General features: G+C 38.5%; 1 protein-coding gene across 1 annotated transcript in view; it reads right to left on the bottom strand.

Annotated features, from left to right (window-relative positions):
* eif2b3 (eukaryotic translation initiation factor 2B, subunit 3 gamma) overlaps window positions 1–24,263 on the bottom strand; it is a 38,488-nt gene extending 14,225 nt beyond the window's left edge. Inside the window, exons 1-6 of the mRNA XM_034703658.1 lie at window positions 23,948–24,263; window positions 22,590–22,756; window positions 18,163–18,320; window positions 9,027–9,186; window positions 8,166–8,277; window positions 1,332–1,421 (exon numbers count right to left, since the gene is read on the bottom strand). Of these exons, the coding sequence (XP_034559549.1) occupies window positions 1,332–1,421; window positions 8,166–8,277; window positions 9,027–9,186; window positions 18,163–18,320; window positions 22,590–22,737 (668 nt within the window). The 5' untranslated portion in view covers window positions 22,738–22,756; window positions 23,948–24,263. The remainder of the gene's footprint in view (window positions 1–1,331; window positions 1,422–8,165; window positions 8,278–9,026; window positions 9,187–18,162; window positions 18,321–22,589; window positions 22,757–23,947) is intronic.
* Window positions 24,264–26,783: the final 2,520 nt, after the last annotated feature.

Here is a 26,783-nt window from a genome sequence, read left to right as displayed (position 1 = left end):
GAGTGAATGTGTGAACGCAGCAGGTCAGGAATATTCATGGCGAGTAAGTGGGCGGGGCGAGGGTGTCTTTAATGTAGAGCAGAGTTTCCCTGATGTGTACTTTGAGCTGCTTGTTTTCTTCTGTTGTGTTTGTATAGTGGAAATGTCCTTTTACATGTCATAGTGATATAAACAGAAACTGTCACCATAATGGAAGATTATACATCCTTTTCGGCTCCTGCTACCAAGCCCCCCACCCCCCATAAATATTCTGTTCTGTACATTGTTTTATACCTATGCTACAAGTCTGTGCACATTTTCACCACATCACTGTTTTTGTAAAAAATTGTAAATGTACTTATTTAGTTGTGTATATACGTTGTAAGATATGCTTATTTCTACTTCTTTCATTTTAATTGCTAATAACTTTTTAATAATTGCTATTTTATATGCTCTTGTTTGCTTTATACTATCTTGCACTGTCTTCTTTGCCGCTGTAACACTTAAATTTCCCCGATGTGGGACTAATAAAGGATTATCTTATCTTATCTTATCGTATCTTATCTTAAGCAGTATTTTGAGTTGTGAGAGGGCTTTAAACACAGATTAACTCTTGCCATAAGGTACATTTGTGAAAGTAAAGTTTCTGAAGTGTCAGGGCCTAAAACTTTCAAGAAAACAGGAGTTTATGTGTGAGAGGAGCTTCAATATCTGACTAACATGTCTACTTTGGGAATAGTTTTTTCAGGCATTTAATTTAGTAAGTTTCAAGGGAACAGTTTAATTGTATGTTCTTAATCTGTTTGTAATGAAGGCCTCTGGTTGGTTGAAATGAAGCGACACTATCATTTCACTCCCTCCTTATGCCATCATGCTTTCACTATCACTGATTTTAAAGAAAAAAACGATGTATTCTAATCTGAAATCCTACAATCCTTTGTTTATCAAATGCCAACCATGCATCCATTGCTGGGTTTGCTCCAATAGTTTCCCTGTGACACTGCTACACTTCAGAGGCTAAAGGCCTAACAGCCTGCCTCAGTGGCACATAGTAAAACAAATTAACACCTCGCTAGAATACCCTGCTAACAGGACCTTTCAAAGCCTTACACACCATGTAGCCACGTTTAACACTTGTTGCAGATTAAACAGCAAACACGATCGTCTCTTTGGCTGTGGCTTTATGCCAAAGTGTATGCGTGAACTGACGTACACTGCTAACACCACAGATATGAACAGGTAGCTGAAACCATATTTAAAAAAGTATGGTTGAAAGTTTAAAGTTGAATGGCTTTTTGCCTTTGAATGGATTAAATATCAGATTCACAAACTGATTAAAGTGAAGAACTCACTTGTTGTCAGCGAGGAAGTCCACCACAGCTTTTTTCAGACAGTAGAGGTGAGCGTCCACAAGGCCTGTTTTGATGTGCATCCTGGGATGTCTGCAAGGGAAAAGGAAAAACAGAGAAAAAGAGAGACACAGAATGAAGAATGATCGTTTAAAACAATAACCATGTGTATATTCTGCTGTCTATCTTATCCTAGTAATAACTGATGCAACTTAAAATTATTTGTCTATGAGATTTTAGACACAGACACTAAAAGAAGACATATGAATTTTCATATAGCTCTAATTTTTGGGGTCTTATATGCAGAAGCGTCATGACATATCAGTACATAAGGTTTCTACTCAGAGAATGACTTACTTCATTATTTTTCATCACTGCTGTTTTCGTATTCTATGTTTGCTTCTTATTCGATGAAACCATCTGAACTTTGTTCTGCTTTTTAAATAAGACATGAGCATTTGATGAAAACCAGACACAGCCATAAGCTAACATAGAAGCCCCAGACTACTGACATCTGTCTATTGTCCTCTGTCAGCCACCGTAGATGTCGCCCCACTGAGCTGCTGCCGTGAGACAGGTTTATGTTGAATGGATGGGGGGCCACATGTGCACAGGCGCACACACACACACACACACTTACTGAACCCATGCATTCACTCATTCACACATGGACTCACACAGTGATCTGAGTTTGAACATGTGACATTTACGAAGCGAGAGCCAAAGAAAACCATTTTATCCTCCAGGTTTCAGAAAAACAAATCCGCCCTCACTCCTTCATCCTCTCAGACTACCTATCCTCCTCTTCATCTGCCCCTTCAATCATTACATCATAAAACCTGCAGGGTGCATTTTTCCTAAAAGGGCATCACTTCTGCTTTTTACATGTTTTAGCCCTTTAACTGCAATTCACGTTTTTCAAAGCATGCATCACTTATTTAGTTTTTCAAAGTAGTCAAAAATCTGTCCCTCGTTAGAGCACAACAACAACAACAACAACAACAACAACAACAACAAAACTTTGAAGCAGTTAAGAGCAGATACGATGGTGACATACAGACATGATCCACAGTTGTGTTCAAATAAGAGCAAGGTCAGTGAGATGATTCTTTTTACATTACACAGAAATCAAAACTAAACTAAACAAAAAAAATGAAAACAAAGTGGAACAAGAAAGTAAAATTCTGCAGTTGTGGCGAGCATCTTTGATAATTTAAGTTCCAAAGTTGTCCTTGATAAAAAGAGTAAAACCTAGGTTTGATGATTTAATCTAGCACTAATTTAAAATCGATACCATAGTTAGTGAGGGTCATAGCAAAGTGATGGGTCCTTAGCATTTACTGGACTAGATCAAACACTGGAACACGTTTAGTGATAAGATAAAAAGCATCTGATTATATGTTTGCCCACTATTTCAAAGTTTTTTCCTTTATTGCAAGATCTGTCTACATTAATGGAACTATTGGCTGACATTGGTTGCATTTCGAATAAGAGTTTCGGGGTCTTTTAGCCCCCAGAACTACTTTACCCTGAACTAAAAGGTTCCTGTGCCCCCATTGTTGTCTGCGTTTCGACCACAAGCTGAAGTCCCGGGTAGATTGTGCAAATCAGGCCAGTGACATATGGGGAAAAAAAATTATATTAAACAATATTTTGAAATCTTAATACAAAGCTAAACTAGTATGCATTCCCCGGAACTCCCTCTGTGTTTCAACAACTGTGTAAACTCCACAAACACTGTTACGTTCAGGTGAAAGCCCCAGGACCTTTGAAAAGTACAGGGGGGAGATTATCTACCCCTGAACTAAATTTAGACCCTGGTTCCTCCGGTCGAAAAGCATGTAGTTCAGAGGTAAAGTCACTAGTTCGGGGGTAAAGTTCCTGCGGTCGAAAAACGCCTCTTGTTCCTATTGTAAGTTCATATTTTCACCAGCACTGATGACTCAAAGTCACTTGTCATCAATACAAGTAGTATGGGCCATGGTGACCAAAATATTTTTTAACTTTGATACTTTTCCATGCAAGGTTATTATAGTTTTACATTTTTCATTAGTTTCATTTTTATTTTGTTAGTTTTCGTTAACGATAATAACCTTGTTTCAATGCCACCTTAGCTAGAACGATACCATCTCTGTTACTTTTAAGTTGGGTAGTATCCAAATTGCACTAAAGTTAGAGGGAAAAAAAGTCCTATTTTTAACCTGAAGCTGCTAAGAGGGAGAGAGCGAGTGAGCTAAAAAATGCTAAAAAGAACTCAAAAACATATGTCAACCTCCAACAAATATGCATGAAGGTGAAAGTTTCTGTTTGTTTGAATCTGAAGTCGGGCTTCTTCCTGTGTTCTGCGTGTGTCTCTCTGCTCCGCCCTCAGTCCCAGCCACTACCACTGTTAGCTCGCCTCATTCACGGGTCAGCAAATACTGACGTTAGTTAGGTTCTTTCAGCAGCTATCAAAGACACACGTTACCTTTATGTCTGTTGAACCTGGACTGAGAGCAGAGGGGAGAGGTGGTGATGTCACTTGGTTTCTACATGTTTCCTAAAAGCCCTGACCTGCAGAGTGTTAACAGGAAGTTTCACCCCACTTAATATTGACTGACGCCCATAAAATGATCACATTCGTAAGAAAGTTAAAACATAAAGAAACTCTCAGTAGAAACACACCCACTACCACACATCTTCTCTGGATTATTAATGAGTATTCAGAGGAATTATTTTACTTTGGTGACACATTATTTTTAAGAAAATAATTATTCACTTCGCCTATCGTTTCTTTTAACAGAATGCCTAAATGCCTAAAAAAAAAACAATATCTAAATTTGACTAATAAAAAATGCTCACTTATTTTTTGGGATTTCACAATTTTAAGTGCACTTCTCTCTCCTATATTCATACTCCTCTCACTCTCCTCACAAGGCTGCAGTATAACTACAGTGACTCGAGAGGATAACTTGGTCACACATATTTTACAACCAGATGCTGAAAGCCATAAATCAAACTGTGTGTGTCCGCCCGTCTGTTTAAAGGTATTTTATTCAAAAGCATAAAAACACATGTGCGTGCACACACAGACACGCTCTGTGGGAGTTTGTCAAATGTATTTATTCATAAAACATTTCCCAGGTGTGTGCCTGTGTGTGTGTGTCGTGGGCTTAATGTGGAATTTCTGAGAACACCCAGCATGTGACATCATTTTTTGGCACCTGCGGGTGGGCAGGAGGGGGAACGAGGAAAGAGAGAGGGAGAGAGAGATAGGAACAGGTGCCCTTAAACTGTTAATGCATTATAAGATAAGGTAAGAAATGTGTTGGGCTTCAAGGCTTAAGACTTGTCTTTCATTACGAATAAAACTTTATATTGGCAGAAAATCTCAATAAAGTGACCACAGCTGCTGATGATATAAATACATCTAGCCAATACTAGGTCTACACAATTAATCTAATATCAATCAGCATTACAATGTCAGTCATTCCACTATCCAATAAATATGACGAAATGATCCACAGCTGCATTAACATCTAAAATGCATGCTTCCCCCGTAGAGAACGGCTTTATATGAGATCAAGCCCTCCCTTAAGTAACAGCCACTCCCCCAGGGGGCGATCAAGAGGTTATAGCCTCACTATTGGGGGACGTATCATGTCAGCTGCAGCAGCAGCTTTGATAGGAAGAGTAAACAACACACCCAGGTTGAGGAAAACAAAAGTCAAATCTCCAAAACAAAAGGGGAACAGCTGGACAGCTCATGATCTTATTTTTCGAGGTATTTCAGGTTTACAGCAAGTGATGTTGAGCAAGAGGTCATACTGTACAAAGAATGCCTGAAAGCTGTGTCTGCACTGCATAACAACACAACTTACATGTTGGATTGAAGTGTAGAGTCTTTTGTAATGTGACTGTCTCTGGATTTAATATTGCAAAGGACATATCTGCAATAAATACAAAGTGACGTACAGGTACCGAGAGTCGAGATGAACAGTAATGAACAGACTTTTCACAGAATCCAATTGATGCAAAAAATCTTGAATTTCCCCAAAACTCTAAACATCGTACTTTTCCTAGCAGCAGCACCATTTGATCACTGGATGCTGTGAGGGCTGTAGAGCTCGATGTGGAGCAAAGCAGGAATTTAGTGCCTCTGCAGGCAAGGATGACTCAACCCCAGGATTAACGACTGAATACTAAAGTACAGCTAAAGTCCTCAGTGGGAGAGAGGAGTCACATCTCTCTCGCTCAAACACACACAAACACACACACAGCATAATGTCTTATTTAGTTACAACTAAACCCCACAGCGGAGGATGACTCAGAGGCAGAAGATTGACTGTTAATACCCTCATTAGTCAGGTTTCCACTACAGAGCCAACAGGCCTGGAGGGCTTAACATTTATTTAGGGCATTTCATTATTGGCACCAAAATATACATGTGTGAAAACCTTAATACCAACCTAGTCCAATAGATGCCTTCTTAATTGAGCTGACTCACTTATTTGAACCTGTGTTATAAGTGTACATGGCACTGATGGTGTAGTAAGGTCATCATTGAAGGCAGACGGAACCAAAATACTCTTCATGTCAGATAATGGACACATCATGACAGAGATTTAGTTTGTCTAAAGAAACCAGGACACAGTTAAAAAAGAGAGGAGTCTGAGCTCAGGTCTTTAAACTGCATTTTTGTCAGACAAACAGTCCAACATGCAATATAATACAATTCCTCACATTAAAGGAGGCTGTAACCAGCACAAGTTTGAACTTTTCTCTTGATAAATAATAATCGAGCAGCAGAATAGTCCCCTTTATTTTCTAGCAAATAAAAAAAATCAATCAATAGAAATGGTCCAGTTCTAAATGTTTTGTTTTCAATTATTGAAAACTTTTTAAGGAAAGGAAAATAAAAAACAGACAAACATGTGTGCAAGCTCTAGTTTTTCAATCTGCCAAGTGATTCAAAGGTTTTGACATTTTTCAAAAGGACTATAAAGAACAAAAATTCCGTAAATAAAGAAAACAACTGATGCAGGTCAGATATACCCGCTGCAAGCTCATCTGCCTTTGGTTTTCATTATGTGTAGATATTTTATTGATGGTGCTATTGATATTCAGTGAAAGGCACAAAGAGTAAACAAAAATATTAAATCTGTGAATCTGTTTGTGTCCTTTAAATGTGCAGTTAGATCAAGGTCATTCTGTAGGGGAGCCACTAACACAAGTCATTACTTGTATTCACTGGGTTCATGCCTTTTTCTTGACAGATGAAAATGAACTCCTGGTCCAATATCTTAAAGTCTACTGCAGTTAAAAAACACAAAAAAGGTGAGGCACATGATACTAAGCTTTATGCAAAGCATGGTACTAAATTTGTGATTTTTTTACAGAACAAAAAACTCAGAGGTTTTGCTTCCTTCTGAGAAATTGTGATTTTGATTCAGGCCACTGCCCAGTCTTGTGTCCTAGGGAATCTGACAGGTGGAGCTGTAATGTATGTCGGGAAGCTCAGCTGGAGTTCTTTCACACCATTTAAGCCATTTCCAGGTCAATCAATCTCACATGTGAATAAAGTATTGAGCTAACACACCATAAACATGTGGGAATGAAAAAAAAAGAGAAGATTATCGAGAACTGAGGGTGGAAATGTTCATTAATGAGGCGGCTTTCACACAAACTTCCCCTCACAAGAGGAGGGCACCTGTAGAGTGTGTATGATGTGTACTGACAGAGCATTCTTGGAGTGGATAGTTCCATGTGCAAAACAGTCTGATCTTGAAAAAAAACTTAGTGGTATTATGTCAAAATACAGGACTCTACTGCACATTGAGAGATCTGTCTTCATTCTGTTTCATGTGGTTGTGTGACGTGAGTGTGTATAAATGATCAATGAGGAATTATTCGTTACAAGTCTTTCAATGCGAGCCATAAATGTTTAGCTGTGGGCTCATGTTTCCATAACACTGTGTGACAATGTGCGAGTGTTCTCCCTCCACCAATGTCCACCTCAAAGCTATGTTTCTGTGTGTGTTCATATACACATGTCCGTGTGTGCTAAAGAGAGAGAATGTGTGTGTGCGTGTTTGTGTGTGTGTGTGTGGCTGAAGATTTCCCTGTGCAGGGAAGCATGCAAGCAGCTGCTCAGGCCCCCCTCTTATTGGCCAAATTTACAGTGGCTTTGGCTCCATGAAGTATTTACGAGCTCCCAAAACACCCGCTCTCACACATACACACATTTTAGGACTAAGAAACGAAAACCTATCTAGAGTGCTCTTCCTGTAACAAAAAATCCCACAGATACCCACAACAGATCTTACAGGCTAAAACACACTGCATCTCATTAGACACCAAAAAAATCTGCTCTCTTAAACTAACTGCAAAGTGCAGATGTACAGAAAACAATGTACCATCAGTCAAACTCCCACGCACTGACATCCACTGAGGGAGACCAATTTATGTGATTCATGTTCATTAGATATGAGTAATTCAGTGTGAGGTGACGGGTATCAGCAGCATCATCATAAACAGTGTCAAAGAATGCTGTTACCTACTTTGAACAATAAATAACAAATGCAGACACAGCTGCCCCAATATACAGTTATTACAAACACATTGTTAAAGGGTCAGTTCACCTAATTGCAAACATATTTTGTCCCAGTAAAAGTGGGCCATCACAAAAGCCACAAAGTGTTACTAAAGATAACCACACACCTGGCTGCAAACAGAGTACAGCCAACAGAATTCCATCCACCACTATTGTATGAGCATGTTTAATTATCTTTGGGATGGATACCTTAAATCTAGCCAAACCAACCTGTTCAGAGGCATACAACAGATCAAATGACTTACTTTCTCATGATAGACTTCCTAACTGACAGCCCGTCCTCCAAATCAGCCTCATTGGCCATGAAGAGAAGCCTCTTTCCTGACTGATCCACTCCCACAAAGTCTCTCTGCTCAGCTGAAGAGAAAGGAGAACAAAAAACATGTTTACAGGAAATAATAGCGGGTTTAACTAACTGATACACTACTGGTCAAAAGTTTGGACACACCTTCTCACTCAATAGTTTTTATTTATTTTAATTATTTTTGACATTGTAGATTAAAACTGAAGACACCAAAACTATGAAATAATCTGGTTTTGCCATAATATGGATTACAACAGGAGTCAAGCAGGGCTATCCATTGTGCACTAACCCTTCCTCTGAACAACACAACTGATTGTCTCAAACACATTAAGAAGGCAAGTCATTCTACAAATGAACTCTTGACAAGGCTCATGTTAATTAGAAACCATTCCAGGGGACCACTTCATGAAGCAGACTGAGAGAATACCAAGAGTGTGCAAAGCTGTCAAGAAGGAAAAAGGAGGCTACTTTACAGAATCTAAAATCTAAAACATATTCTGGTTTGTTTAACACTTTTTGTTAATTAAATAATTCCATATATGTTCTTTCATAGTTTTGATGTCTTCAGTATTAATCTACAGTGTTTCAAATAATTAAAATAAATACAATGAGAAGGTGTTTCCAAACTTTTGACTGGTAGTGTACATGTTAGGATATTGTAGCTTTTTTCTTAACTTATGTACATGGTGTCTCTTTTTTTTTGACATTATGGGAGTATGGTCATAAATCTTATTAGAATAATGGCATACATGAAAATGACCTCTAATTTACACACTCTCCTGTGATGACTTGTTCCTGGTACCTGTTTTTTTCTTGCCCTTCTGTCCTGGGACGGTCTCTGTGAATTCATAGGTTTTGCTCATCAGCATGGCCAGCGTTGCATTGTGGGCTCTGAAGAGATCGACCACTTCGTGAAGAGCCACATCTGTTATTAGGTCACAGCTGAGCACCAGGATGTCCGTCTGAAGAGGGCAAAATGGAAAGAAAAGAATGATCATTTCACTCTGTAACAGTCAGATTTGACAAACAACGTCAACAACAGGCTGGATTTGCTGTGTGGTAAGAGGTTCTGGCTTGTGTTCTTATTTTGGAACCAAATCTGCCCACCTGTTGTGATTTTTAAGACATTTCCAATTTCCCCACTGCACACACACACACACACGCATATAAAAGTGTACAAACACACAGAAATGCATGAAGCTTGCTCATGATGTTTATACAGTGAGGTCTGCTAACTCACGACAGTCATGCACACAGACTATACATAAATAGAAGTGGCGACAATGCTCCACATAAACACCTCAGGACACGAGAGCTGGGATTATGTTATTTATCAATATTAACAACAGAAACTGTCTCACGAGGCAGGATTTTATGACAAACATACAGAGGAGCAGAGAAGAAAGGAATGACTCTTTTCCAAGTTAAGCATTGTGTGCATATCAGCCAAACTCTGCTTTAACGGGACTTAAACTCTGATGACAGTCCTTTTTTGTGTTTCATTGTTTTTGTTTGAGGATGTGTCTGTTTCCTTTCAGCTGACCTGTTTGTGTAGATAAAATGAGCTTGATAATAAGAGGGTTGAAAATATGAGGTCATACTATTCTTCAGCTGCATGAGTAAGACTACAGGTACAGAAACATTACAGGTTTAAGTGCTAACAAATAACCGACAATTAAAATAAGTGACACAACTGAACCTTGAGATAATGTCCCATGGACAATTTATTTTTGTTATTCCTCAGACTCGCTCTGTCTTTGGTAAAAGTGCTTTTAATGTCTTTGCTCCCTCATCTTGGTTTGAGCTTCAAGGTCACCTGAAACTGGATGATTTTAAAACGAGGATAAAAGATCATCTGATCAGCTTGTGCACATGTTTTAAGAGCTCAACACTGCTGACTTATAAATTGATGTAATAGTTACTTGTTACTATATGTTTTGTCTTGTTCTCTTTGTGAAACTTTTTATGCTGCTGTCTTGGCCAGGACTCCCTTGTGAAAGAGACTTTTCATCTCAATGGGACTATTCCTGGTAAAATAAAGGTAAAATAAAATAAATAAATAAATATCCAGATAACTTAAGTAACAGAGAGGAAAACAAGCATGAAGAAGATTATTGGACTAAACAATACTGCAAAAAAACCTACATGAAAACAGAACACATAGTATAGGAATTAATTTGTAGCACAATTGAGACCATTTATACTTTTTTCATTTGAATTCTGTATCTATCAATCAATCAATCAATCAATCAATCAATCAATCAATCAATCAATCAATCAATCAATCAATCAATCAATCAATCAATCAATCAATCATAATTATCACAATCATAAATAATATATTTTCAAATACTAATGTTTTTTTTAACATAACTTCACAAAATTGGGAAATATAAATCCACAAGGCTCGTACTGTATGTCCCTAGTATAAGATAGTCCTACTGTGCCTACAGTGATTGTTACAGATGTTATACATTAACAGATACAGCTACAGGTCCACATATTATGTGTCATTTCCAAGCGGCAACCTCCTGACTCAAACTATGAAGCCCATGCGGAAGTGTTATAAAATGCAATTCATCGAGAATCCGCTTGAGGCTGGCTGCAGAAACACCAGAAACCACATAGACACCAATTCAAAAAAGACGATCTTTGCAGCATTAATAAACATGTTTACAGCCTGGTTAAAAAAATGGCTTGGCTCTACGAAGCTAAATTCTCTATCGGCACACACTGTATGGGGGTTGTATTTTTTTTCTAACGTGACTGTTCAGAAGATATTAAGATTACGAGTTTTTGCCCAAATAAGGACATGACTGACTTGACTCCCAGACAGGAACACACGGCTATTGGCTAGGAGGCTCAAACTCTGCCTCTTTTATACGTAATATGAAATCTTCTCTTCATGAGTTGTAATCATCCAATGGTTGTTTTACTGCCTACTTTTCAGTCATTGTGAGAAATAACAATGCTCAGAGGTAAGTGGTTCAATTAAAATCAAGGCTACTACTAACCCCGTCAATGCAGATATGTTTATATCAACTCAGCCCAGGTTCTCATATTCTCCAGGTGAATACTAACAATATCACAAAAACAACTTCCTCATCTCCTCTTTCACTCAAAGCAGCAAGCCTGACTTACTGGCTTTGAGTATTTTTCTAAGAAATGGTCCAAAAACATGGCTGTAATAACTCTCTCTCTTTCTCTCTCTTCAGCTGTCCTATCAATAAAGGTGAAAATACCCCAACAATATAACTTTAAAAAAAAGAACAAAAAGGACACATTATCATTATTAAACTAGAACTCAAACTATATGTAAACCTAACAGGTTTTAAACTGTATATTATTACACAGCTTGTGAATTCCATTCACGTATCACTTACTCTGACTCTAACAACAGGGAGCACAAAACCTCAGTCATGTAACATGTCCACATACGTGTATGTGTGTTAGCACGCGGTTGCGCCCAATTCTGTGTGTGTCTGCTTGTGTGCGGTATCCATCTGTCTGTCCAGTGATGAAGGCTGTCAGCATGAGAACTAATCCCACCATTAGCACCAGCCGCCTTCATGACAGCGACATCTTTACTCTGTCTGTGACGGAGGGGAAGATGGGGGAAAAAAAGGGCAGGAATGCAAATAGGAAAAAAATTAACAAAATACAGACCGAAGCAAAAGACATGATGGCAGGCGAGACTAGACTTCACTTTCATTTGTCATCAAATATAAGGGCTAAGCTACATTTAGTACATTTTCTGTAACTTTCTAACACAAAGTTTTTGTATGAGTGCATGTAAAAGGATGTAGCTTACAATATTTCAGAACATAGGATCATCATACTAAATGATCAGTCTGATAAACAACAAATGAACAGAAGAAAAACTCTTGACTGTCCACTGCTACACAACACATCCTTTAAACTTAAAGGAAATGAGAACTAGCTTGTGGCACTCTTTAACCTGCATTTCAAAAACATGTAGGTCTGAGGTCCAATTCATGTAGACCACCAGTTGATTTGAAGCATCTATTTACAGTTATCAAGGACAGAGGAAATGTACTTCATGCTGTAATTAATGAGAACTCTGTTTGGATATCAAAGAGCTTGGTTAAGTTCTGTTTGTGTCCATGTTTGAGGAGAGGGCTTGTATCAGTGGGGTCAAGGGTCATGTAGTTGACCTAGAGGTAACTCCTCACATAACCTGGTGTGGACCTGGCGACAGGAAGCTGCCACGGCAGAGCTGGAGTTGTCTGCAGAAGATCTACTGACACTGAGACTGTGAGACCTTTCAACTCTTTCATCCTTCTGATACACACACACACACAGGCACACACACACACAGGCACAGGCACAGGCACACACACACACACACACACACACACACACACACACACACACACACACACACACACACACACACACACACACACACACACACACACACACACACACACACACACACACACACACACACACACACACACACAGGCGCACACACAGGCGCACACACAGGCGCACACACACAGGCACAGGCGACAGCAGAGTGGAGTCAGCTGGAGAGACAGAGACACTTTAGCCTTTCAACAGCCAGACTCTCTGGACAGGTCAGGACCACACACAATGATGCACACATACACGCACACACACACTTGTCCCAGTAGTGGCCGACATCCAGCCGAAACTACTGCTTACACAATCTTGATCTGTTGGAACAAAAGTTGAGGACTAAATGTTGTGTCCTTTTTTATGTGCTGGAAAGATGAAGTCCTTTAATAAATAAAGCTGAGTTTGTTGTAGATTACATTTCTAATAAACATTTTTTAGAGTTAAAAAGAAACAAAATGCTTTGTTTGTTAATCCCAATGTGACTCAGCAACCAGTCTGCAACCTATAAACAAGTTCTTTAGGATCGAACCATTCCCTTATATGAATACCTGGTAAACAAAAGTACAACCTCTTCAGCCACTTGTAAAATACAAATCAAATGCTAAACTGCTAACACTATATCACCAAGCTAAATATCAGCATATAACTACTCTACTGGAGCAATGAGTAACCAGCACAGCTGATAGGACGTTAACCTGCAGAGAGGACCAAAGGCTGATGGTGCTAGCTCTGCTAATGTTACCAGTTAGTGTTTACCAGCAGACTTCTTTTAGAATTGATGTTAAAGTTATTTTACTTGTTTTCAAAGCTCTTAACAGCCTTGCTCCTCCATACATCACTGATCTCCTGTCATTTTATGTTCCAACCCGATCACTGAGGACCTTGAATGCATACCTTTTAAAGGTTTCTCGTGTGTCTCACACCGGCCAGAGAGCTTTCTGTTTTTACACCCCTAAGCTTTGGAACTCTGCCTCTGGACATTAAAACGGCGAGCTCTCTGGTGTTTTTAAAAGTAAACTTAAGACTTACTTTTTTAATCTAGCTTTTAATTTGGAGTCATTTATTTTTAGCACTGGACTTCATTATCATTATCATTATTATTATTATTATTATTATTAATTATTAATTATTATTATCTGTATTATTCGTTTAATCATTCTCATATTAATCATTGCTTTAACATTTATTTATCTTATTTAATTATTTATTTATTTATTGTGTTAATCTGATTTTGTTAACGCTACCTTATTTTTAACTTTTCTTTCTACTCTCACTTATTTTATTAATTTTACTGTATTAATCTAATTTATTTTGAAGTATTTTATTTATAATCATGCCTTTTATAATTTTACCAATGCTGTTGTTTTCTGTCTTTCTGTTATTCTGTGAAGCACTTTGGGCTGCATGTTTTTATGTGTGAAAGGTGCTATATAAATAAAGTTGAGTTGAGACTCTGTGATCCTGTGTTTAACTGTGTTAAATACATTTTAGTTAAATTCTGACTGAGTGTTGCCTTACCTTTAGACAGGTCGGTTATTTGGAATTTAAATTTCTATTTGAATGACTCGGACAGGCACTTTGAAACATCCCTATTTTTAACTGAAACTGATCTTACTAGAAAGCTCTTAATTCTTTTTTTTTCCTCATGGATGTGTAATATATTTATTTCTCAATGTCTAAAGAAGATCTCATACAAATACTCTTAATCAAATAACATCATTTTGAAGTACGCTTACCTCCTTTTTATAACCCATTTGTTTGTTTAGCCCCACCTTGACATATATCTTTTGAAAATGAATGACAACTTAGCTCAGTGAAATACAGGCTGACAATGAAAAGTCTATGTTTGATGGAGAAAGCAATCATACATCATTTGTCATGCCATTTTGTTCTTAAACACATGGCCTCTTTCAACATGAACTTTTCTTTGGAACGCCAAATGGTAAAATTGTGACGCATCACATAAAGAGGGGGGAAAAAAGGCGGATGCGCTTTGAGGTGGAAGGAAAATCTTAAGATCACCTCTCACTCTTCTCTCTCTTCACCTTTTATCTCAAGTCTTACAAGCAGACTAACAAATGTAGACAAAAGGTAAACCTAATGAATCAGCAACTCCACTGTATATATACATTTCTTTTAGCCTGCATACACTCAGGTGATGAAGCCTGAATGTTAATAAAAACGTCAAAGAGGCTTTACGCATACAAAGCAAAAGGTGCATGTTAAGTACTCCTTTCACTGGTTTGGCTTATTGTGAAAGAGCTCGGCAACAATCACTCATATCCCTCTACTTTTGTGTGACTTCACATGTTTGCAGAGTGAACAAAATAAAATATGCTGCTTGTAATCTCTCTTTTCAGTGATCAGGAGGAATGACCTAGAGTGTACAGAGATTCCTGTAAGTATTTTGTTTGATAGGTTACACCAAATCCCCTCATGGGAGTGTGTTTGTGTAAAGAGATGAGTGAGTGTGTGTGTCCATACTGTACTCATGCATCAGTTTGACAGTTTGAGTGATCTCTGTGTTGGGACTTGGCAGGCCAGAGTTACAGTTCTTCACTCATCACCCTCCAGTGGGTGAGTGTGTGTAACTCAATGCCTCTAATCTAGCTGGCTGCTCAAAGGATTAGGGACCCGACTATTCTCAATGGGAGCATGCTGGAGCTAGTCCTGTTTAAGTGCCTATGTGTGTGTTTGTGTGTGTGGTTTTACTATGAATCTATAAAAAAAAACCTCTCAGGCAAAGAGAATAAAAGAATCTGCACAGACTCATTCAAACGCCAGAGGAAAAAACATTTAACTCACTTGTCACAACAAATTCGGCGTTTAAAATCTCTGATAAATGTGCTTTCAAAAGCGAAGCCGCCGAATTCTGCAGTAAAGAATGTAATGAGCTGCAGTGGCGGGATACTTATGTCTTTACAATGTACGTTTGATGTGGCTTGTGCTAAACAGAGACTTTTTAGAGGGACAATTTAAACAAAGACTGCTGGGAGTGGATTTCGTTGGGGATTGCATGATACATTTGTCAGTCTTTGGATCACAACAACCTCTCGTCACTTTCTGCCCCTTATATCTGATAACCTGAAGTCTGGCACATGCTCAGCACGTGATCAGAGATACAAAGAGAGGTCCTTTACTTTGCCTTCTTGTTAATATGCACTGATTGAAGTGTGACATCTCATGTTAATATGAACCTTCTACTACCACAGTTCTAAAAGCTACACTACCAGTCAAAAGTTTGGAAACACCTTCTCATTCAAGGGTTTGTATTTATTTTGATTATTTGAAACACTGTAGATTAATACTGAAGACATCAAAACTATGAAAGAACATATATGGAATTATTAAATTAACAAAAAAGTGTTAAACAAACCAAAATATGTTTTATATTTTAGATTCTGTAAAGTAGCCTCCTTTTTCTTTCATGACAGCTTTGCACATTCTTGGTATTCTCTTAGTCTCCTTCATGAAGTGGTCTCCTGGAATGGTTTCTAATTAACATGAGCCTTGTCAAGAGTTCATTTGTAGAATGACTTGCCTTCTTAATGTGTTTGAGACCATCAGTTGTGTTGTTCAGAGGTAGGGTTAGTACAGAATGGATAGCCCTATTTGACTCCTGTTGTAATCCATATTATGGCAAAACCAGATTATTTCATAGTTTTGATGTCTTCAGTATTATATTTTCCCCAATTCATTAAAATTCTGAGAATCCTGGTATCTGTTATTTCTCTTGTAATCAAGTCCCACTCCTGTTGAGGTAATGTGGGTGCCGCCATACTGTGATTCATGTTGTACAGAGACCCCCGTTGATTAAACAACTGTTGTTTACCTGGAATGCATGGTCTTCTTTGGTAGTGTTTCAATGACAAAGTTATACTGCCTACTACTGGTCTGGCATGCATACTCCAGAGTTCTCAGTTGTTATTGTGTTGTTATGTCAACGCAGATTTTCTTTTAACTGCAAAGGAAAGACTTTTCTGTTTATAATGGGACATTTCTTGTGTACATAAGTCCAAAAAATGAAGAATTCAATTCCACTAATCACTGATAATCAAACTTTAAACACGAAAAAATAATTTTCAAAATACATCAACAGTCCTAAATTATACAGGACCTTACACAAACATGTCTTCATGGTCCCGGGGGGTCAGTCAGAGCCATGGCATATACAGAGGGACGACATACACCTCAACATACCCAAACACAAATGTTGCACAGATGTGCCGGATGAGAATAAATGGTGCAGTGGGTAAACTGGCAGCACAGGGAGTTTAAGTCTTAACCATGAGCTCATGTGTTTAGACAGAGCTGGATGAAGGGAGAGATGGAGGGATCAGCAGGCTGGCAGGATACAGAAGGGGTCTGGAAATCGGGGTTGGGGGCCATGGCTATAGTTGCAGTGCGAGTTGATGTGTGTGCCTCTGCATGTTTGTGTGTATTTAAAAATGGTGAAATGAGCCACTTTAGCAGCCTTGACCATTCAGGGGAGGGAGAGGCATGGATCAGTGGTCACCCAGCAGTACAAACAACACCCACCTTAAACCTCCCCCTTAGTTTCCATCATTTTAATACTCTACCTCCAAACCTTTCTACACACGAATTTCACAAGAAAACAGAATTCTCATTTCAGAACACTGCTTATTGGTATTTTATAGTGTATTAAAAATTGTTGAGCAATACAAGGTCTTTGCAGCATTCTTCATTTAACAACATAAGCACTTTATCTTGTTCTCATTATGCTTTAACGAGCCAGCAATTAAATAACACTGGAGCACTTCAACTTTAGGAAAATCTGAACTCTGTTCATGAACTCATGGCAGTCTGGTTCCTGTTCAAGCTTTCATTCACCACAAAAACACACAACAAGAAAGGTCAGCGTGAGCTGCGTGAAAGTGGGTGAACTCAACAATGGGAGCTAGCGAGTGAAAGGAAATTAAAGTTTGTCTTTTTTATTGCTTTAAAGTGTTTGATGAGCTATTGCAAGTTAAAAAGCTTGCACGAAGTTGCCTCCATACGAAAAACAAGAGGGTAATAAGAATGAAAACTTTATCCTTCCCTGACATATTTATATCATTTAGAGGATTTTGGTTGATGTGCTTGCATAAAAACAGTGATATGCCCCTGTTTTTTTTTTGTTAGTTTTTAACATACAAACTGTAGTCCATCCCAGAACCTACGGTCTTCGGACCTGGGTCTCCTCTCCATCCCCCGGACTAAGCTGCGGACTTCTGGGGACAGAGCATTCAGTATGGCAGCCCCTACTCTGTGGAACTCTCTCTCTCCCGACATCCGCAGCGCCCCAACCCTGGACACTTTTAAGAAAGCAGTCAAAACGCAGCTTTTTCTCAAGGCCTTTCCCCGTTAGATATCCCCACCTACCCCCCAGACCCCCTACCTGACCCTGTGAAGTGACCTTGGGTTTCTTGAAAGGCGCTATATAAATACCAGTTATTATTATTATTAGTTCAGTTGCATTTGATGGTCTGTTGGCGCATTTTTAATTTAGCTCTTTGCCAAAACTAGTAATGATTATCAATGCACAGTACACACACCTTGATCTTCTGCTGGATGTGTCTGAGAGCGTCTGCCGTCCCCATGTCTCCATCCTCCTGGATACACACCACGTCCAGTTTCATCTTCACGTCCAGTTTCATTTTCGGGTCTGTGCTCATCATCTTCTGGACCTCTTTGGTGGTGATCACTATCACCTCTGCAAACAAAAAGGCCCAAATCGTTAGCATTAGACTTGATGTAAAAAAATTAGACGGCTCCAAAAATGTCAAGATAATACTTCTTTATTCTGAAAGCTTCTTTTGAGAGAAGCACCTGTAGAATTAATTCCCAAAGTATCAATTTTTTCAACAAAATTCCCATCAAAGGCAAAAATAAAACACACAAATCCATCTAACTTTATTCCTTGAAGCTTCTGAGGCTTGTTCTCACAACCTCAGAACCTACAAAGTGAAGTTTGTATTATTGCTCAATTTTGCTCTGCAAAAAAAACACCTCTGAGAGTCAGTGCTGAGACTACTGCTCCGCTTTAACAAAGTTGGTATCAACATTACACGACAATTTTATGAATCTAGTAACATTGCATAGTCCGTCTACTCTAATTAGCCTTGTCTGCATAAAGTGTTTTTTTTTCTACAGGGCATTTGTTCGCTCTAGCTGTGTCAGCCTAGTAAAAATCAAATTGCAGGGCCTTGGCTAGCTGGCTGCACACAGTAAACTGCTGGCCACACAGGATGATTATGTATAGACAGGCTTTTAAAACAAAAATCCCTGTTTACTGCAAGAACAGCACACTGCAACAAATCCCTTTATAAGCCCAGAGTTTCTGGACCAACTGCAAGCTGCAGCACGAGAAGCAAAAAAAAGTGAGACTGTAAATCCAGACAGGAAATGCACACCTGACAACGGCAATGATGTGATGACAACTGGGTGAAATAGAGTGGGAGAAGGAAGCACAGTTTTAAACTTGATGCAGTGAAAGGAAGTGTATTTGCCTGTTTTCTAGGAAATAAACATAACTATCGCCTACCATGAATGTAACAAAGCATCACATTGTCTTATTATTGTTCAAATTCAACAGCTTTCGAATTCATTCCACCACAGTTCAGTCTTGTTTCTATCAGCTACGCAAAATCTCTCAGATCAGGCCCTTCCTTTCACACCATAAACTAGAAATTGTCATCCATGCATTCATCACTTCCCAATTAGATTATTATAACTCACTCTACACCTGCCTAAGCAAACACAACCTCTCAAAACTCCAGTTAGTCCAAAACGCTGCTGCTAGACTCCTCACACACACACCAATAAAAGGGAACATATCACAACAATTTTAGCCTCCCTTCACTGGCTGCCTGTGGGTTTTAGAATTGATTTTAAGATTTTAACACTCACTTTTACAGCCATAAATGGACTGGCTCCTGAGTACGTAAGCGAATGCCTTAAAATGTATGTCCTCAACTGCTTCCTGAGATCCTCCGGCAGGTCCCTCTAGGAACTTCCAAGGGCGAAGTTAAAAACCAGAGGCGACTGGGCGTTTGCAGTCAGGGCCTCGTCACTCTGGAATGACCTGCCTGAGGAGATCAGGCAAGACACATCCTTGTCCTCTTTTAAATCTCTTTTAAAAATAGACTTTTTTAAAAGTGCTTTTACTTCTTCACTCACCACTGACTTTAATTTCTGCATGGTTTTTATTATTGTCTTTTACTGAACTCATTTTAGCTCTCCTTACCTTTGTCATGTGCTTTTGTGTTTTATCTCGCTATGTCTTGCACTCAGTAAAGCACTTTGTAAACATGTTTTAAAAAGTTGGTATGTACATAAAATGTATTATAATTATTCTTCATGAAAAAAAGGAAATAGGTTTCAAGATGCGGCCTGGACTAAATATTGGTCCAATCTGTCAGTACATACACAAGGCCGCTGCTCGAGTTTCAAAGTTGCATATCGATATGTCACATGTCACGTATGACCAACCTCTTACAGTCAATTTTGTATCATATCAATAATAAAGATAAGTGATTGCATGTAGAGCTACAGTTTATGGTTCCTTGATTTCTCTCTGAAAGGTAACATGAATATCTTAGGTTTATCTTCACTCCAGTCAAAACAATAAACTCTTACAAAATACTCTGTTATCTGTCTTTTTATAGAACAGAAGATGAGGAAATGCTTCAACCTGTCTCTTTATTTAACATAGTTATGACAGTGAAATTGTCATGGACATCAGCACTCAGTAATTCAATCTATACAGTTGTTATATTTCATTTTATATGAAAACTGTTGCAGTGCTTGTGTCTGAGTAGGAGATAATCTCTCCCCACTGAAGGTCCTCTTTCCACATAAAACGTATGATAATGAAGTAAGCACACTTTTTGTTACTAGTTCTCCACGTGAGTCACATAAAGTTACACTCGAAGTGCTGGCTGTGATTTTGCTTCTTTACATTTTTATGTGGAAACCGACCAAGAGCGCCAGTGCTCCCCTGTAACGCTTTCCACCCCTCACACTGACACACGGTATGGAAGGAGGGCAAACAGCTCACATGTGGCCAATATCATCAAATTGAACTATTGTAAAGCTCATACAAGGAAATGTTACAGGATCAGAACTGGAGGAGTTTTCTCTAGCAAATGTTTCAATAAAAAAAATTACATCCGTACACATTCCTTAGAAATGAACAAAAGTGAGACTGAGAAAAGACGACTATGACTGTATTTGGAACCACCTACTTCATACTGCCCACAAACTACTCCTCCATTTAAAGAGTTATTGAAACATGTGTTGTATGCTTTAAGCTGTTATTTTTTTAATATAAGTTGACTACTTTGGTTGGCTAAAAGCATTAATGGAAAATTTTGACAGTGAAATGTTCATGGTATGTTAAAGCTAAACATCCTGCTGACAAACAGTGTGCAGTTTGTACTACATGTACAGCACACTTCATACACGTACATGCAGTTGCTATTAAAGTCAGCTCCACAATCACCTTTTTCAGTATCTATAATTCAACGACCGCACAGAATAGGAAGCATATGAAAAGCTTCGGGAGATGGCAGTCCACCACGAACGACCAGCTACGGTAGCGACATAGACTGTATAAATAATGGACGTAGTATCCGGGACGTCACCCGTCTGTTCCTGAGAGCTGTTTTGAAGCAAATCGACGGCAGCAGCCATATTGGAAATGCAGAACTCAACCAGGCATCGTGTGACGTAAAGGGGCGGAGCATCTTAGCCAACAGCTATGTGTTCCCGACCGGGAGTCATGTCAGTCATGTCCTTATTTGGGCAAAAACTTGTCATCTTAATATCTTCTGAACCGTTGTGTTAGAATAAAATTGTCCCCCCGTACAGTGTGTGCTGATAGAGAAATTAGCTACGTAGAGCCAAGCTGTTTTTTGAACCAGACTGTAAACATGTTTATTAATGCTGCAAAGATCGTCTTTTTTGAATTGGTGTGTATGTGGTTTCCGGTGTTTCTGCAGCCAGCCTCAAGTGGATTCTTGATGAACTGCAGTTTATAACACGTCTGCATGTGCTTCATAGTTTGAGACCGCAGGTTGCCGCTTGGGTAGCAACCAAAAAACACACTCAGCAAACGTGTGCTCAAGACAAGAAGGGAAACATTTGGCAAGAATAATGATCACTCTCTCAAATTACAGTGCAAAGGATATAGATAAGGACTTATTTTTAAATGCAAAAATGTATCAAATAAGTTATTTTTATAATATCATTAACAACTAATATACTATTAACAAGGGGAAGCTTGTATGATACAACATTTTTATACATTCTTTGATCGGAGATTATTGTTATTGGCTAAATCCACCAAAATATCTAGATATCACTTTGTCAATATCGCACACTCTCAAGGCTGGTTTCTACTTCTGCGTTGACCCTAAGCAGCAGTGGCTGACGCAAACGTGAGCACTACATACTTGTGTGTCAACGAGTCCGTGTCGCGCAGCAATACTCAGCCAAAACACCTGGGGGCAGTGTGACAAACAGAAATGATTACAGGGAAGAACAGAGAGGAGACGACAGAGGAGATGTAATGCACAGCCGATGTACAGCCGATGCGCAGTGATCCCGAAAGTGCTGTATATGCAGGAAATACAATGCCTTCCAGCGGACCAATCAAAGGGCTTGAGGTCTGTCGTCTATCAATCAGAAGGTTGGCGGTTAGATCCCAGCTCCGGCAGTCACATGCCGAAGTGTCCTTGAGCAAGACACTGAACCCCGAACTGCTCCCTCTGTTGTTCAGAGGTGTGTGAATGTGAACGAATGAGATTAGCTAACACTGATGGTCCCTTACTGTAGCAGCCTCTACCATCAGTGAGTGAATGGGTATGAATGGGTGAGTGTGAAGAGTAGTGTAAAAGCGCTTTGAGTGGTCAGAAAGACTAGAAAAGCGCTATATAAGTACAAGTCCATTTACCATAACTTGGAACATTTGAGATCTTACCTTCAAAGCCCACCCTCTCAAGCAGGTTCAGTGGGTACCACATGAGGGGCTTGTTGCCAACAGGAAGCATTGGTTTGGGGGTGTTGTATGTCAGATCAGTCATACGAGAACCCCCTCCGGCCGCCATCAACACAGCCTGGAGCTCCATGATGTCTGCTGGGGGAAAGCTATAAGAAAGGAAAAACAGAGGTACATAAATATGAATGGTAAAATAACACAACTCTGATTAACATTTTAACGTCAGAAGCCAGCTTTGTGTTATTTATTGTTTGTTTGTCTCTTAACTTTGACTGTTGTCACATACTTAAATCTTTGGTCTTTCCTTAAGTGCAATGTTTCCACCTCTGCATTCACATGGAAGACTTTTCACCATTAAACAAACAGGCTGGGCTCAGTGTGCACCTTTAAACTATGCCATTTATATTATTTAAAGCTCCTGTGTGGAACTTTCAGTTTGTAAGTCCATGTGAAAGTAGGGTTTTTTCACACACAGAAAAAATATCTTTTGCTTAGGGAATAAAAATACTTTTTCTGCAGCCTGTTGCGAAACACTATTTCTGACACCTATCCTGCAGCAGCAGATATAAAGAGGCATCAACAAGAATTCAAGTCTGTTTCACAAGTTTTCATTATGAAACTTCTTCTGCCTGGTTTAATAGGTGTAATCAACATATTTGCATTTGTTTCTTTGCAACTGTGTGACATATTTCACCCCAATCACACACATATACACTCTCTCCCTTTCTCTTGACCTCATCTGTAAAGTGCAGGAATGCAGGTTTTGGCATGACTTTTGACGGGAACCATGATCTGTTAGAATTAAAGAACACCATTTCACTAAATATTGATTTAAATGGTTAGTAATGGAGTTAATAATGAAATTAAACAAATGTTTATTGGGATTTTTTGGGGTTCTGACTCTTTTGGATAATTAAATATTCCCCTGGTCAAATTGACCCAGGAACATTATTGCTGTTCCTGGAGAAACGAACATAACAGAAGGGTTAAGAGCTGTAATATGGGAATCAAGCTTGTGCCTGTTTATTAAACAGCATTTGATCTTTAACACATTCGATGCATTAGCCCCCTTAGATATATTTTTGACGTGTGCCATCAGCCTCTGAACATTGTCTTTTTGCTAATACACCAAATAATCCATAATTAAGGTACATTTTGCATAATGTCAAAAGCAGTCATGGCAGTATAACTATAGCTGATCCTTCTGATTCAACTAGCGGTACCTGTACCTGATGTATGCTGAAGGCACGGTACCGACTAAATCCACCATATGGTTCTGAAACAGAGGTAAATTTGTCATGCTGACACATTCAACAAATGAAACATAAGTTAAAATGTACCTGTCAGTTATTCCTGTTGAACCACTGCCACCTGAAATGACAGCAGCTGTAGACGCATGTACGTGAAGTTGGCTGCTGTTGATACTGTTGTTAGCAGTTTGCTAGCAGAGCAGCGATCGAGCCTCTTCAAACAGAGCACACAATCCGAGAAACACGTCCTTAGAGAAGCAGACAACCACTTTGACAAGCGGTAGTATGAGAAGTCAAATTGCTTGTTGTGTTCTTGTGCAGGGCTTGTGTTCTAAAAGCTAACTACTAGCATTGTATGATGACACCTGCGTGCCAGCTGTGAAATACGTCCGTGCAGGAACACTACTTCCCCAATTACATGGTTCCTACAGGGACGAGTAGAGGAAAACAAGAAAGAAGCAAGAACATGTTCATATTTAAAGTGTCTTACTATTTTACACTTTAATAGGCATCATTGTTTTTGTTAGTTTATGAAAAAGCCTTGTTTTGAATACAAAAAAAAGAAAGTAAGAAAGAAAAACGAAAAAACATATTTTTTATTTTCTTTTTTTATTTTAAATGCTTTAATTATAGTTTTTCATTTTAAAAACAAGACCATTTATTCCCTACATCCACCCATATTACCCACCCACCCTAAACCAAGAGACAAGAGTGACAAGAATGAAAAAAATAAATAAATAAATAAATAAACAACACAAAAACAAAACAGTAATAATAATAATAAAAGTGAATGCAGTAACAATAATAGCTAGTTAAAAAAATCTGTAGACTAACAAGCAAATACTTACATAAAAAACATTGTAAACAAAAAATAAATGAAAACATATAATAACAAATTATCCTTTACATTCATAGACATGTCAATGAAACATGAAGAATTACATTACCAAAAACAAAAAGAGTTCCATGATGAACTCAGGTTTTTTACATATTCAATGAAAGTCGACCAAATGGCATTATATTTTTCAGGACAGTTGGCTCGATTGTATCTCAGTTTTTCTAGTTGCAGCATGGATAGCATTTCTCCAATCCAGCTGTTGAAAGAGTGAGTTTTCTCAGATTTCCACTGTAGAGGAATGAGTCTTCGGGCTATTAATGAGGCAAAAGCTATAGGCTTTGCTTGTACCTTTGGGATAGGGATCTCTGGGGGAGGGACCCCAAAGATAGAAATGTGTGGGGAAGGTGTTATTGTCACACCACACATATGTGAAAGGACCTCAAAAATGTTTTTCCAGAAACTCTTCAAAGAACGGCAATGCCAAAACATATATCCCATAGTGGCTGGACTTTGATGACATTTTAAACATGCTGGACTGACATTAGAGTATATTTTAGCAAGTCTCTCATTTGAATAATGAAGGAGATGTAGTACTTTAAATTGAATCATGCATTGTCTAATACAAACAGAAGAGGTATGAATTAAAAAACATCTTTGAATGCAATTGAATGGAACAACTTTTTGTAGATACTTCTTTTATTTTGCAAGAAGTTTCTGGAAAATCGTCCAACATTTTTATAACACTGTTTTCTTTACTAAACCAATCAGTTACACTAATCGATCAAGTAATGACCGCAAATAAAGACTTGAAATGCATGTATATTTTTTTTACTTTTTGACTTTAGTTAGTGTAATTCACACACACACAAAGTGGTGTGAGCCGATTAGCAGCCAGCAGCCACCCAGCTACTCCTCTAGACTTCAAGCTTGAAAACTCCCAATTCACAGAGCTGAGACGTAACAGCAAATTGAGCTTGGGGAATGTGGCTTTGGTTTTGTTTGCTCTGGCCAGGAGATGAGCTTCACTGGTCGTTGCTGCCTGCTCGAAACCAGGAGAGCGAGAGAAAGGAGGGAAGAGAAAAAAGAGAGACAGAGACAAACAAGCGTGTCTGTTGTTGCCTGAATGCCAGAACAATTAAATAACATAATGATTGAAGAAGGAAGCCTGGGAGATGAAATGTTGGAGGAGGAAGAGATGGAAAGTGGAAATAGGTTAGGGAGACGGGTTAGCAAAAAAATAGGTCCTTTAGCAATGAGGAGAAATGAGAAGAGGTGCTAATACAGAGCTAAAGAGAAGGGCAACAACTGTGGATTGAAGAGATTTAAGAGTGCAGAAAATAAAGACAGTCATAAAAGCAGTGATGATAACTATAGGCAGAGAACAGGAGACTGAGCATTTCTTAAGAAGTGTCATAGACTTTAAAAAGGCTTCACATTTCATTACCATGTTGATCAAAGTTGTTAAAGAAGATAAAGATGTTAGCTTATTTTAAGATATAACTACTTAAATGTGAGGACTTGTGTTAATAGTCACAATAATCATATTCTAATTTTAATGTGATTCTTTGACTCTTATCCAGGTCTAAAAACCCAGCAGTTTGCAAAATTAAATTTCACACATTAATGGCTGCGTGAAGTACATTAAATACAACCAAACTAAACATATAAATGGGTATTTACACTTTAGGTATACTGCATTTGGGCATACACATTCAGCAGTATTGTAGAAAAGGTTATCCTGGCTTTTCTTCACTTTTATGTGCCTCAAAGACAGGTGTTTAAGTGTTAAATACTTTAAACCTTACCTGGTAAGTTCCTAGACCTTCAAAACTCACACCTCCTAACTGAAAAACCTTCACCTTCACACATTTGTAAGAATCTGTAACTTAAATGTTCAAAAATAATGTTATCATGAGTTATTATTGTAGTGTTGTTGAGCCGTTTGTCTTTTGAGTAAGACCTTAGATTTTGGAGGTATTGGACACATACATGTACTGTAAAACTCAATACAAGCAATCTAATGTGCATCTGATAAACCAAAGAGAAGTTAGAATATTTATACTTCTTTGTATGCCAGATGTGATCATC

The sequence above is a fragment of the Notolabrus celidotus genome, chromosome 15, assembly GCF_009762535.1.
Source record: "Notolabrus celidotus isolate fNotCel1 chromosome 15, fNotCel1.pri, whole genome shotgun sequence".
NCBI lineage: Eukaryota > Metazoa > Chordata > Actinopteri > Labriformes > Labridae > Notolabrus > Notolabrus celidotus.
Note: the sequence above shows the minus strand (reverse complement) of the source record. Positions and strands in the feature narration are given on the sequence as shown.